Source organism: Equus caballus, chromosome 3 (genome assembly GCF_041296265.1).
Source record: "Equus caballus isolate H_3958 breed thoroughbred chromosome 3, TB-T2T, whole genome shotgun sequence".
In the NCBI taxonomy this organism is placed as follows: Eukaryota; Metazoa; Chordata; class Mammalia; order Perissodactyla; family Equidae; genus Equus; species Equus caballus.
This window is the reverse complement of record NC_091686.1, coordinates 18,899,295-18,912,769: the sequence shown is the minus strand read 5'-3', so window position 1 is coordinate 18,912,769 and position 13,475 is coordinate 18,899,295. Positions and strand designations below refer to the sequence as shown.

At 45.2% G+C, this 13,475-nt stretch overlaps 1 protein-coding gene across 4 annotated transcripts in view; it reads right to left on the bottom strand.

Moving 5' to 3' along the window:
• Positions 1 to 13,475, bottom strand: part of CDH3 (cadherin 3) — a 44,151-nt gene that overhangs the window by 16,672 nt on the left and 14,004 nt on the right. Inside the window, exons 3-7 of one of the 4 annotated variants that reach the window (XM_070263059.1) lie at positions 2,711 to 2,793; positions 2,151 to 2,408; positions 1,400 to 1,525; positions 1,012 to 1,167; positions 782 to 926 (exon numbers count right to left, since the gene is read on the bottom strand). In XM_070263059.1, coding sequence (XP_070119160.1) covers positions 782 to 926; positions 1,012 to 1,167; positions 1,400 to 1,525; positions 2,151 to 2,285 — 562 coding nt within the window. In that variant the 5' untranslated portion in view covers positions 2,286 to 2,408; positions 2,711 to 2,793. Of the gene's footprint in view, positions 1 to 781; positions 927 to 1,011; positions 1,168 to 1,399; positions 1,526 to 2,150; positions 2,409 to 2,710; positions 2,797 to 13,475 lie in introns of all 4 variants that reach the window. The other 3 variants (XM_070263060.1, XM_005608364.4, XM_005608363.4) reach the window with 3 other exon arrangements.

Genomic DNA, 13,475 nt, shown 5'->3' with positions numbered 1-13,475 from the left:
GGTTTCCTAATATAAGGAAAAAAAAGGTTCTATCTTGTTTAAGGCACTATTTTTCTTTTGGAAATTTCTGTTATTGTCAGAAGCCAATTCACACTTCTCAGTTTTCTAATTCTCTACAACTCAGAGAGAAAGGACCCATCTCCACCTTTGAGGTCATTAAAATGTACCTATTTCCCTGGTCTCCTGCCAGCCCCCTCCCACTCTCTTCTCCAGCCCTAGCAATTTATTTTCCGCTTGCGATAAACCATATTCTAACACCTCCCAGCCTTTGCTGCTTTCCTTGTAGCTGCCACTCGCCAAAGAACCTTGTGCAGGTGCTTCATATTACAAGCAGCATGCATGTTTTTCTAATCTTTACAGTCTTTAAGGTTGATATTATTCCCATTTTCAGATGTGAAGATTGAGGCTCAGAGGTGAAGAATGTACCCAGGGTCACAGAAGGTAAAGAGGCAAAATCAAGATTCAAATCTAGGTCTCCGCAGTTCCAAAGCTAGTGGTCCCCAAACCCAGCTGATCATCTAAAGCTTCTAGGAAATTTTCAAATTTCAGATTCCAGAGCTCTACTCCAGGATCATTATTATTCAGGGATTTTGGATGGAGTGAGGGAATCTAGATTTTTAAGAAAATCCCAGATGATCTGATGCACAGCCAAGGAATCAGGTGTGGAGAGTTCTTTGATCCTTTAAGGGTCTGGGCTGACCTCCTGATTGTTCCAGAAGTTGACCCAAGGCCAGGTCTGGGCCCAGCAGACCCACAGCTATCCCCTCCCTAGTCTTCTTACCAGGTAGTACCCCCTCCAAGACGCTCCCTCTGAAGACATCCTGGGTAAACTTGGGCTTGTGGTCATTCTGGTCTGTCACGATGATGGAGATGTTCATGGGCTCTTCCACTGAGGCACCGTTCTCTGACACAGCGTGGCCAAAGAGCTGTGAGTACACAGGTCTGGGGTCAGCCTGGTGCCACCCTCCCCCCTGGGGCCCTGATTCTCGTTGGATGCTAAGGGTTACTTGCCTCATACTTGGCAATCTTCTCCCGGTCCAGTGGCTTATTCAACAACAACCAGCCTGTCTCCTTCTCTATGGAGAAGACACCCTCAGGGGGGCTGTCTGCCCCAGGCCCCGTGATGCTGTAGAAAATCTTAGTGCCTCTGTCCTTATTAGATTTGAGCTGGAAGCAAAAGAAAATGGCAGCTGACAAAGTGACAAACATCTCATGATTGCAGAAAAGGACCCTCCGTGGGAAGGGGTGGAGAGGCACTGCCTTATCAGAATCTGCTCCCACGAGAGAGGCTTTCCTCTGCAGGCCCGAGTGCTCAGTAGCAAGGAACCTCATATTCAGGCCTGTGGATGAGGGTCCCACGGCCAGCAGTGACTCCCATGGAGAAGGCATAGTCATATACCTGATTCAGCTTCTGGGGGAAGGGACCCTTGCCATTCTCAGGAACAGATATTGGCGGGACCACCCATTCTCTCTTGTGTCTTCGTAAGATACGTTTGGATGGGGAGAGCTTCAATGTCTTCCTTTCCTGCAAGAAGACGACCCCTTAACACAGATGTGCAAAGAGCTGGAACACATCCTCTCACCTACAGGAATTAAGGATGAGGAGACCGACCTGGATGGGTCTATTGGAATAATCTGTGTTCACTTATAGAGAAGGACCAATTAAATACACTATAGTATATCCACCTAGTGGAATATTATGCAGTTCTAAAAATGAGGAGTGAGGAAGGCCTCTGTGCTGACATGAAAAGATCTTTGATATATACTGTTAAATGGAAAGAACAAGATACAGAACAGCTTAATATAGTTTAGTATTTTATTTAACAAACACTTAAATAGTATTTAATATGTGCCAGGCACTGTTCTATCTTTTGTATAAAAGGGTAGGAAAATAAGGATATATATATATTCGTATTTGCTTATACATAGCCAAAGCCTGGGGGCATACAGAAGAAACTAATAACAGTGGTTATCTGTGGGAAGGGGCTGGCATTGCACTGATATATTGTCAAGTGCGAAAAGAAGGTGCAGACATGTGAATAGTATGTTAGCTTTCGTATAAAAGAGTCTATTTTTATATCTGTATATAACTATAATAAATATGTAAAATATAACATATATAAGTAAATATATAACATATATAAACAAACCCTGGAAGGAAAGAAACTGGTAACAGTTCTCTGTGTCTTCTCTTGGAGGGGTGGAGAGGGCAGTAGGCAGATGGAGACAAACAAAGGGAGATTATTCATTGTATAATCTTTTAGTATTTTTAATTTTTGAACCATGTGGATGTATTAGCTATTCAAAAAATTAAAAGAAACAAAGATGTGTGGCCAAATGCCTCAGGTCCATCTTCTCAGAGGCCCATAGGATTGGCAGTCCTGGAACTGGTTTCACTTGAGGTTTACCTGGATGATTTGGGGAAGAAAGAAAGGGAAGTGGGACAGGGAATCAAGAGAGGAAGCCCTGGCCAGTTACTCATGAGGCAGCTCTCTGCCTCTCTGGCCTGACTCTCTGGTGCCCCTAGTGGGCAGCTGCCAGTATTATCTTGCTTAGATCAGTACCTACACCCACAGCTGTGAGCACTGCCTCCCCTGAAGGGGTAACGTGGCTCACAACGGCCACAGCAACCTCGGACTCAGGGCAGCAGCAAGCCGGGCATGCATGGAGAACATCCTTCTCTGTCCTGCAGGTGGACATGGCATTTTACCTGAACTGCTCCGTGGTTCGGCACAGTGAAGTCATCCTCAGAGCTAAGCAGGGCCGAGTCTTGCCCAGGGCAGCCCATGAAAACTACTGTGGGGAAGGGAGAGAGACAGTATTAGGAAGGAGGGGGCTTCTGGAAGCTCCCCCAGGGGAAACAAGACCTGACAATAGCCCCTTGAGTAGACGAAGGACTGTTCCAAGCCACTGCAGAAGGAGACTTGGCTTACTTCCTCTAACCCACAGTGTGACCAAATATGAGTTCCAGATGGGGCTTCCAAGTTTGGTCTCAAGAGGGAGGAACACTTCATCGTCAGTTTGTGGGCCAAACCCCTTTCTTTGCTCCTGAGGCCAAAGAACCGAGATCATGGATGTTCAGCAACATTAACCCCAGGTGGCCTCACAAGACATAGGGCTGACACAAGGTCACAGCTGGAGGTGGAAGATTTTCAGTTATTTCTGAAGGCCACGAGTCTACCTACACGGAATATGCATTCTGCTCTGCCATCGCCCACACGGATCACTCTGGACCACCTCCAGTTTTCAGTTTGTTATGTACCTTCTGAATCCCCCCTGCTTGACCCTTTAAACAAGCACTCTGAGTTAATAATTACCATTCACCAAGCCAGACACCGGGCTCATTTCATCCTTACAACTACCCTACCAAGGCAGGTATTAGCTGCTTTTCAAAGATGAGAAACTAAGTTCAGAAGCCAGGTTGGCCTGACTCCACGGCATACGGTAGAAAGGACTCACAAGCAACGTTCTTACCCGCCCTTCCTTGTGGCCAAAGCATGAAATCAGGAACCTGCCAGGGGTCACACCTGGGCCCATCAGCAGCACGCTCTGGCCCTGTGGTTCCCTTCATGCTGGCCCAGACACCAGAGCTCAGTGGACCACACAACAAGGACCACAGGGACAGTGCTGTGCCGTGTAAATATCAGGATGAGGTCTCCCCACTGTCCTTTTGTCTCAGATTGTCCTCTAAAATTGTCTTTTAGTCTCAGATTATTACTGTCATTGTTCAGAAATAATCCTTCCTTAAAATAAGAATAACAGATGAGTTTTTTAACCACAAGTGACATAAACATGATAAAGTATTCAAATAGTATATAACAATATAATATAAAAAGAAGAATTCCAAAGGAACAATATCCAGAATATATAAAGAACCCCTAAAACTCAACAATAAAAAACAACCAGCCCAATTAAAACAAAAACAGGCAAATGACTTGAAAAGACATTTCTCCAAAGAAGATATACAAAATGGCCAGTAAGCATATGAAAAGATGCTCAATATCATTAGTCATTAGGGAAAATCAAAATCATGAGATACCACTTCACAGGCACTAGGACGGCTATTAAAAAAAAAAAAAGAAGGGGGGCCGGCCCCATGGCCGAGTGGTGAAGTTCACGCGCTCCCCTTCAGCAGCCCAGGGTTTTGCCGGTTTGGATCCTGCGTGCGGACATGGCACCGCTCATCAAGCCTTGCTGAGGCGGCATCCCACATGTCACAACTAGAAGGACCCACAACTAAAAATATACAACTATGTACCAAGGGGCTTTGGGGAGAAAAAGAAAAAATAAATTTTTTTTTTTTTTTTAAAAAGGAAAATAGCAAGTGTTGACAAGGATGTGAAGACACTGAAACTCTCCTGCATCGAGAATGTGAAATGGTGCAGCCACTGCGAAAAACAGTTTGGTGGTTCCTCAAGGTAAACACAGAATTACCATATGATCCAGCAATTCCACTTCTAGGTGTGTACCCAAAAGAATTGAAAGCAGGAACTCAGATACCTGTACACAAATTTTCATAGCATCATTATTCAGAACAGCCAAAAGATGGAAACAACCCAAGTGTCCATCAAGAGACGAAGAGATAAACAAAATGTGGTATATACACACAACGGAATATTAGTCAGCCTTTAAAAGGAATGAAGTTCTGACACATGCTACAATATGGATGAACCTTGAAAACATTATGCTAATTAAAATAAGCCAGTCACAAAAGGACAAATACTGTATGATTCTGCTTTATGAGGTATCAAGAATAGTCAAATCTCTGGAGATAGAAAGTAGAATAGAGGTTATCGGAGGCTGGAGAGAGGGGGAAATGGGGAGTTATTGTTAACAGACACAGAGTTTCTGTTTGGGATGCTGAAAAAGTTCTGGAGAAGGATATTGGTGGTGGTTGTACAACATTGTGAATGGACTTACCACTACTCAATTGTTTCCTTTAAAATGGTTAAAATGGTAAATTTTATATTATACATATTTTATCTCAATAAGTGTGAGGTGTTAGTGTACAATGAGACAGTCACTTTGGAAAACTGGCAGTATTTACTGAAACTAAATATACAAATTACCCAAGACCCAGCAATTCCATTTTGAGGTATAGACCCAACAAAAATACATTCACCAAAAGACATGTATTATAATGTTTACAGCAGCACTATTTGTAATAGCTAAAAACTGGAAACAGCCCAAATGTCCATCAAGGTAGAATGGATAGAAACATGGTGGTATATTCACACAACGCAATGAGTCAACTACAAGGACATGTAACGACATGGATGGATTTTACAAACATGAGGTTGCATAATAGAAGCCAGATATAAGAGAGGCAAAAACTAAGCTAGGTGAAAGAAGTGAAGACATTGGCCATTTTTTAGGGAGAGCGGTTAGTGAATGGAAGTGGGCAGAGGGGATTTAAAAGCATACAGAGCTGCCTTCAGCTCCCCAGAGCCTAAGAGCTCACACGTAGAGGCAGGATTCTTTGTGGGAAGGCTGGAATGCACCTGTTAGAAAGAGAAGATTGCTTAGAAACCAGCCCTGCTTCCTTGACGACATGTCCACTGAGGAGTTGTGGGCTGTGACATGCTCAGCCGGTGGGAGGGGAAAGAGGGATCCAGGCCTGATTCAGCTCCAGGGGGTCCCAGGGGCAACGAGATCCCCAGGGTGACCTTGCCCTTTACCTCTGGCACACAGCTTTATAGTCTCATCTTCTGAGGAACCTTGCTTCGCCTCAGGGCTAAAAAGACCAGGAATGATAACTGGCAAAAGCTAAATCATCTTAACATAGGGCCAAAGTTAAGTAATCTATGGGGTAGTACTGACTCCATAGATTATATATCCAGCTATGCAAAATGATATTTATAGCAGTTTTAAATTATCTAGAGAAGTTATGCTATGAAGTAAAACCGAGTAAGCAGAAGGTAGAACTGCATATATAATATATGGAACTATACACAGGAAAAAAAAGACTGGAAGGAAATGAAACTTCCCAATGATTGGGGTTATCAGCAATCTATTTTCCATTATTTTTCTGTAGGTCCAAGTTTTCTCTTAATATGAATTTTGTACCCCTCAAATTCATATGTTGAGGTCCTAACCCCTAGTACCTAAGAATGTGACTGTATTTGGAGATAGAGAGGTGACTAAGTTAAAATGAGGTCATTAGAATGGGCCCTAAGCCGATATGACCAGTGTCCTTATAAGAGGAGGAAACGTGGACACAGACAGTTACAGAGGGAAGACTGTGAAGACACAGGGAGAAGGCAGCCCTCTACAGGCTAAGGAGAGAGACCTGAGGGAGACCAACCCTGCTGACACCTTGATGTTGGACTTCTGGTGAGAAAATAAATTTTTGTTGTTTAAGCCCCTCAGTCCACGTAACTTTGTTATGGCAGTCCTGGCAAACTAATACAACCGGCCTCAATCTCAGGGGGCAGGAATCCCTCTCCTCACGAATTACTACGAACAGCTAACTTCATGTACTTTGTCGTTTAATCTTCTCCAAGCGCTCTATCAAGTAGACTTTAATGCCCACTTTCTAGATGGGGAAACTGAGAGGTTAAACAAATTCATTCAAGGTCCACAGCTAGGAAATGGAAGAGCTAGCAGTACCCAGACCTGTCCACAGCCTGAGTCATTTTCTCAGCCACCAGGGTTATAGTGTCTTTCTGACAGACCCGAGAGTTTGTTTTCTTATCTCCTCCCCACCTCCCATGACCTGTTCTCCTTCTCCACCTACTGAAGAGAAGAGATTGATTTTCAAATGCTCATGAGGCAGTGTGATATTTAGAGAAAAGCACTCCAAATTTATATAATTTGGGGTTAATAATAGTCCCTCCCTTATAGTGTTGCTGTGAGGATTCAATGAGAATAAACGTAAAGGACTGACAAACAGGACGCATCATGGCAGGGTCTGCTGTTAATACTCTTAATGGAGACAGAGATCACATTCTTATGCAGGCGCTGACATGAGCTTGCTGGGTGATCCTGGGTAAGTCATTTGAATTCTCTGGGCCCCAGAATCAATCGTTTGCTGAAGCTTTGAGCCTGAGGCCTGCCTTCCCTTGGTTTGAATGGAGAGAAGCATGTTATTAAAGAGGTCTTCAAGAGTAGAAGCCCAAATACACTTTCTCCTCAGTGTAAGAAGAATACGAAAAGCTTAGAAAGAATGTCTAAAGGCACCAGGTGATTCAGCGCTGCTTAAAGCTATGTTAAAGACACATGCAAAGGTCCCTCAGCGCTCCATTAGTTGGAAACATCAATATGCTGATACGGAACTTGAATTAACTTGTTAGGAATTTAGGTTTTCTCATTTGGAAGATGGAAACTAGACTTCACAGAGCCATCTTGAATATCAAATAAGATGAAACCCCCAAATCACAAATTTGTAAACCCCAGAAGTTCACACAGACTCTTATACCACAGGAGGAAACTGGAGTGCAGAGGTGAGAGGACTTGCTCAAGGGCACACAGCTGGTGAGTGGAATTAGAATGAGAACCCAGGGGGGTCAGATTCTAAAGCCAGGTTCTTGAACACAGCTTTCATTCAAGAACTAGTTGAGTGTTTCCTATGTGCCCAACATTCTTCTAGACACGCAGGATGCATCAGGGAGTGAAAGTGTCTATCCCCAAGTACCTTTAAATTCTTAGAGGATACTGCCTTCTGTCCAAAATAACCTCTCCTCAGCTACCTACCAAACTAATCAACAATGCACTGATTGTAACAGCAAAAGTCCAGACAACCCAAATGTCCATCATTAAGAGATTCTTTGGGGGCTACCCCTGGTGGCCTAATGGTTAAGTTCAGCCGCTCCACTTCAGTGGCCAGGGTTTGGTTCCCAGCCACAGACCTACACAGCGCTGTTAGCAGCCCACATACTAAAAAATAGAGGAAGACTTGCACAGATGTTAGCTCAGGACAAATCTTCCTCAGCAAAAAAAAGAGCGAGAGAGAGACTGTTTTACGATACCATCTATATAAGAGAACACTATGCAGCCATAGAAAAGATGAGGAAGTCTGTATGTATTGATATGGAAAGATCTCTAAGATATAATGCTAATTAACACAAAAGATATAGAGCAATGTAGTCCATGCTAATATGCTAACATTTGTATTTGTTTTTTATTGAAGTATGACTGACATACAATATCCTGTTAGTGTCGGGGGTACAGCTTAGTGATTCGATATTTATTTACATTACGAAATGTCACCACAATAAGTCTAGTTACCATCCGTCACCATACAAAGTTATTACAGTGTTATTGACCATATTCCCTATGCTGTACATTACACCCCCATGGCTTATTTATTTTCTAACTGGAGGTTTGTAGCTCTTAAACCCCTTCACCTGTTTCACCTGCCCAACAAGAGTATTTTTTTTCTTTTTCTTCTTCTCCGCAAAGCCCCCTGGTACATAGTTGTATACTCTAGTTGTGAGTGCCTCTGGTTGTGCTCTGTGGGACACCGCCTCAGCATGGCTTGATGAGTGGTGCCATGTCCACGCCCAGGATCCAAACCAGCAAAACGCTGGGCTTCCAAAGTGGAGTGTGTGAACTTAACCACTCGGCCACGGGGCCAGGCCTGACACAATTGGATTTTTAATTGTACTTGAAAAATACCTTTGGAATGTATTATGTGTGGAGAAACTGGGCTTATGTGTGGAGAAACCAGCAGCTAGGGAACGAGGATACGACTTTTTACAATATGCCCTTCTGAATTCTGACCCACATGAACATATTAGCTATTCAAACACTGATAAAAAATGAACAGTCACTTTTCCCAATCTTAAAACAGCCCTCTTCCTAAGGGAAGGTCTCCAGCTGGCAGACAGCGGGCCAGGTAAGTCTGTCAGCTATTTCCCTTAATGAGAGCCTCGCAATGAGCTCTCCAATCCCCTCCTACCAGGTTACCCAGTGGGAGGCTAATGGACTGACTCCGCTATTACTCAGACGCCTTAATCCTCCCAACTCTAAAAGCTGCCAGGAGCCCAGAACCCCTCTTCCTGCTCTCTGCAAAATCTGCCCCCCAGGAACACACGACACACTTTACTACCCTGTTTGCCGGCACATTTCCATTATTATACGGTTCCAAACATTTGCAGCACAGTATCAGGGCTGTCCATCTATTCTCAGAGGGGTCAGTGCCAGCAATCAAGGAGAAGTCAATAGTCGTGTACTCCAAGTGTACGTGCCTCCACTCAGGCTGCATATTCCAGTTGCACCAGAAGGCCTGGCCCCATCAGTTCCAACTCGCATTCAGCTGGATGCAGAACACACCAAGGGGCATGACTCAGGCAGGCAGAAATAAGCTTCAAAGACCCACTCTGCCCGAGACACTCAGCTAAGTGCTTTCCTATCCAAATCCTTGAAAAATAACCTGCAAGGTGGATATTATAGCCCCTAGTCTGACAACTCGAGAAACAAGAGGCAGCCTGGGGTTGAAGTGCCTCCGTAAGCAGCTTCAGAGAGAGGGAAGTGAAGCATACGGGGCCCACAGCTAGGAAGCAGCGGGACTAGATGTCAAGTCCTAAAGCAGAAGGGTGATGAAGAACACGGGATCAGGAGTCCGAAAGACTTGGGTTCAAATCCATATGGCAGCTACTTCCTTGTCTGGAAAATGGGACTAAGACTTACCTCATAAGGTTATTGGAGGAATGAAATGGGATAACGTTCCCACAGCACTAAGCACTGTGTCGGGCCCACAGTAAGACCTCATTAAAAGGTAACTTTAGCCTACTCACAATTAACCTAGGTTTCTGCTCCAGGTCTGGGCCTCTCTCTACATCACAGAGAAACAATCTCTCAAAGCGGGTAAGCGGTTAGCTACAAATGCGTTACCTGAGGGATGAAGGACCAAAGGGAGAAGGAAATTATAGGACCAAAGAGCATACTAGGGAGCTGGCTTAGCCTGCACTTGGAGAAAACTGTTTTGTAGGGGTGCTCCGTGGTTACTGTGGGGGCAGAGGATGGAGATCTCACAGACAAGCTGACCTGCCCACAGAAACTTGCCGAGGCACCTGTAGGAACATGAGTAGTTTTCCCTGCGAGCCATGAGTCATGGAAAGGCTGGTAAACGGTAAGCCCTGGGGCAGATCATTACAACTTCCTCCCAGATGGTTCCTGGCACTACTGGCTTGTATTACTGGTTTCAAAATGAAATTGATCTGAAACCAGGTCTCATCACCACTCATCCCTCTTCTACCCCGCCTTCTAACAGCTAGTGAAGTAAGCTGATTCCCATTCCTGACTGCAGCCTAGCTCTACAAGGCCACAGATCCCGGCCAAGTCATGGGGGCATGAATGGGCTTGTGTCAAACCCTTTCTGGGGCAAGTTGGTGAGCACCGGTGAGCACGTGGGGCAACAGTTCAGATCTTAAGCCTGGAAAACAGAGACCTAAACAGAGCTCTTACTTCCACATCCACCTGGGACCCTAAACAAAGTCATTCATCTGCTTTAGACTCAGTTTCTCCCACAGAGATTCTGCATCACAAAGTCAATGAATGTGATGAAGAGGTAGGTAAGTGCCAGACCAATATAAACGGATAGCTTTCATCACTGAGCCTAAACACACGATTCCCAGAGTATTGTCGAAGGGCGTTAGTAACCTGAGACTGCTTCTAGAGAAATTAATTAAAAAATCAGAACTCTGTGTATCTGCACTAGACAGAAAGACGTCCAATGGAACCAGAAGTCCCTGGCCTGGGCTCAAAGCGCCTCTCTAAGACCACCCCGCCACGCCTGGCTTCAGATCCTAAACTGGCGCCACTATAATACTCGGGCAAGAAGAGTTTAGTCCCTGGGGTACTAGAGCTGTTGAAAAAAGAAAGCTTTTAAAATAAACTTAGAAGAACTGATGGATACTGGGCTGAGAACTCATTCCAGACCTGCTTTTAAGTTAAAATTGCCTCCGAACTCCCAAGGGAATACCTTTGAAGGTCAAAAGCTTGTCTTCTCCGCCGTGACATGGAGGTACTCTGTAGGCCCAATGTCCAACCTTACTGGATGTTCTTGTAAAATGAAACCACCCATCTCTCTGGGGACAAAATGTCCTTCAAATGATCAACCTTGGCCAGTTTCCCTTCTGATCTTTGGGCATTTTGACCAGAAGGGAAAAGTAATATCAGTTTCAAAGTGTTGTGGCCAAAAGGCAGCTTGTGGGAGATGGGAGAGAAACTGTCCAAGTCTCCGTTCTAGCTTAGTTTAGGGACATATCTAACTAAGAAAGCAAACAAATTTGTCCTTACAGCTGTTACTACCTTCTGTTAAGGGACTGGGATAAGAAGGTGTGGGAGAAAGTATGTGGAATTGCCTTGAAAGAAGATTCTGAGATTCTCCTGAGTAAAACCACATATAGAAAACAAGTTCACTTACTAACAAATACAAATTAAAAAACAAGTGTTGGAATACTTGGGAAATGGATGCTGCTATATATTGTTAGGGGGTGAGGGAATGGAAACTGGCACATTCTTTCTGGCAATTAAGAAGACTTTTAAAAAGCCTTGTGACCCCAGGAATCGTGCCAGGAAATCATCCCAGATGGGACAAAACCATATCTGCAAGGATGTTCACTAATATTGCTTAAACGTAAAAAATAAAGTCTCAATAACAACTTTCAATAGAATAATTATGTGTGCTACAGTTGCTCAAATGTCTAATCTATAGGCTTAAATGTCGTAAAAGAAAACCTATCAAGGAAAAACAGTGCTCTGCTGAGGGGGGGAAGGTAACAACCATTTGTAGTTTATAGCCTGATAATTATAACATAAAATATTAATATTTTATATTTCTTAAAAAATAACAAGAGAGAGAGATGGAGCTGAGCCTCGGCCCCTGCAAGGCAGACTAGCTTTCCTAGAACCAACGATCTTCCAGGTTCAAAAAGCCCAAGACAGAGTCAGGCAAGGGACATGATCCAGGCCGGTGGGGCGAGGCAGGCAGGAGGGGGGCAGGATCGGGAGCCCGCGAGGCATGCGGGGACACCAAGGGGACTCAAGGACACGTGATTGACCAGGGAGCCGCCCACGGCATGCTGGGAAATGAAGCACCCACCGCGCTCCACACGCCCTGCCCCGCCGTAGCCTGGCCCTGCCGCATCTTCAAAGTAGCCGGACTCTTCCTTCCCAAAAGCTGAGAGCAGAGCAAGCAGACCTGCCGCCATGGAGGTGTTTGTGATGATTTGCCACCACAAGATCACCATCTCTGGGGACACAAAGGAGTCGAGCCCAATGCCGGAGCTGAAGCGCTTGGTGGAAGGCATCCTGGAGTGGCCGCCAGCGCAGCAGCGGCTTTACGAAAACGACCAGCTCCCGGACGACAGCATGACCCTGGCAGAGTGGGTTACACCTGGCAGACGGCCCACAGTTTATGCACTGTTCACCCCGCACCTGGATCTTCCTGCCGATGGGGTCGATGAGGCATGAGGCCTTCAGCACGGAGCCCTTCTGCAGCCCCACTAAGTAAAAGAGGAGGCTGGACTGTTAGGGAAGCCAGGCTGGCTGGAGGGCGAGCTGTGGAGCAGTTAAACAAGGGACTCGGGCCCTCTCCCTCAGATCAGACAGCTCTCACAAAGACTCCATTAGGGAAATGGACCTGGAAGATCTAATGAAAATGTTCATTTGAAATGACAAAGGCCCTTAATGGGGGGTGGACCTCCATTTTGCTTATCTTCCAATTTTTCCATAGTAAACATGCATTTGATTTGCAATCAGAATGAGTTGTGATTTTTTTCCCCTCTGACTGGAAAAGTTATATGCAACCCCATGTTGTTGAGGAGAAAACAATTGTTTCTACAGGAGTTGGTCTTGCCTCTCTGCAGAAAGCTCTCTGGAAAGAGCTACATGACTCAGGTTCCTCCTTACCCTTGGGAGCTGGGTCTTCCCTTATAAACCCCAGAGAGAAACCCAAGCTGGGCTATAGTTTACAGCACTCCAGAAGCGTGGAACATGGCTGACTCAGAGCTCAGCGTGAGGTGTGCTGGTTGGCTCTCTGATTCCCATCCCCAAAGACCAGACCAGAACAGAGATCCTAGTGATCAACCTGGAACATCTGGGATAGCAATTAAGGGTCTGGTGGCTAGAAGGGCTGCACCTGGGGCCGGCCCGGTGGCGCAGCAGTTAAGTGCACACATTCTGGTTCGGCGGCCCGGGGTTAGCTGGTTCGGATCCTGGGTGTGGACGTGGAATCGCTTGGCAAGTCCTGCTGTGGCAGGCGTCCCACATATAAAGTGGAGGAAGATGGGCACGGATGTTAGCTCAGGGCCAGTCTTCCTCAGCAAAAAGAGGAGGATTGGCGGCAGATGTTAGCTCAAAGCTAATCTTCCTCAAAAAAAAAAAAAAGAGATACATTAAACTCTTCACAGTGGTCTTCATGCTATCACAGAGTAATGGTTCCCAAACACAGCTGATAGAATCACCTGGAGAACTTTTAAAAAATCGAGATTCCTTGACTCCAGACCACTCATCATTTCTACTGAATCAGT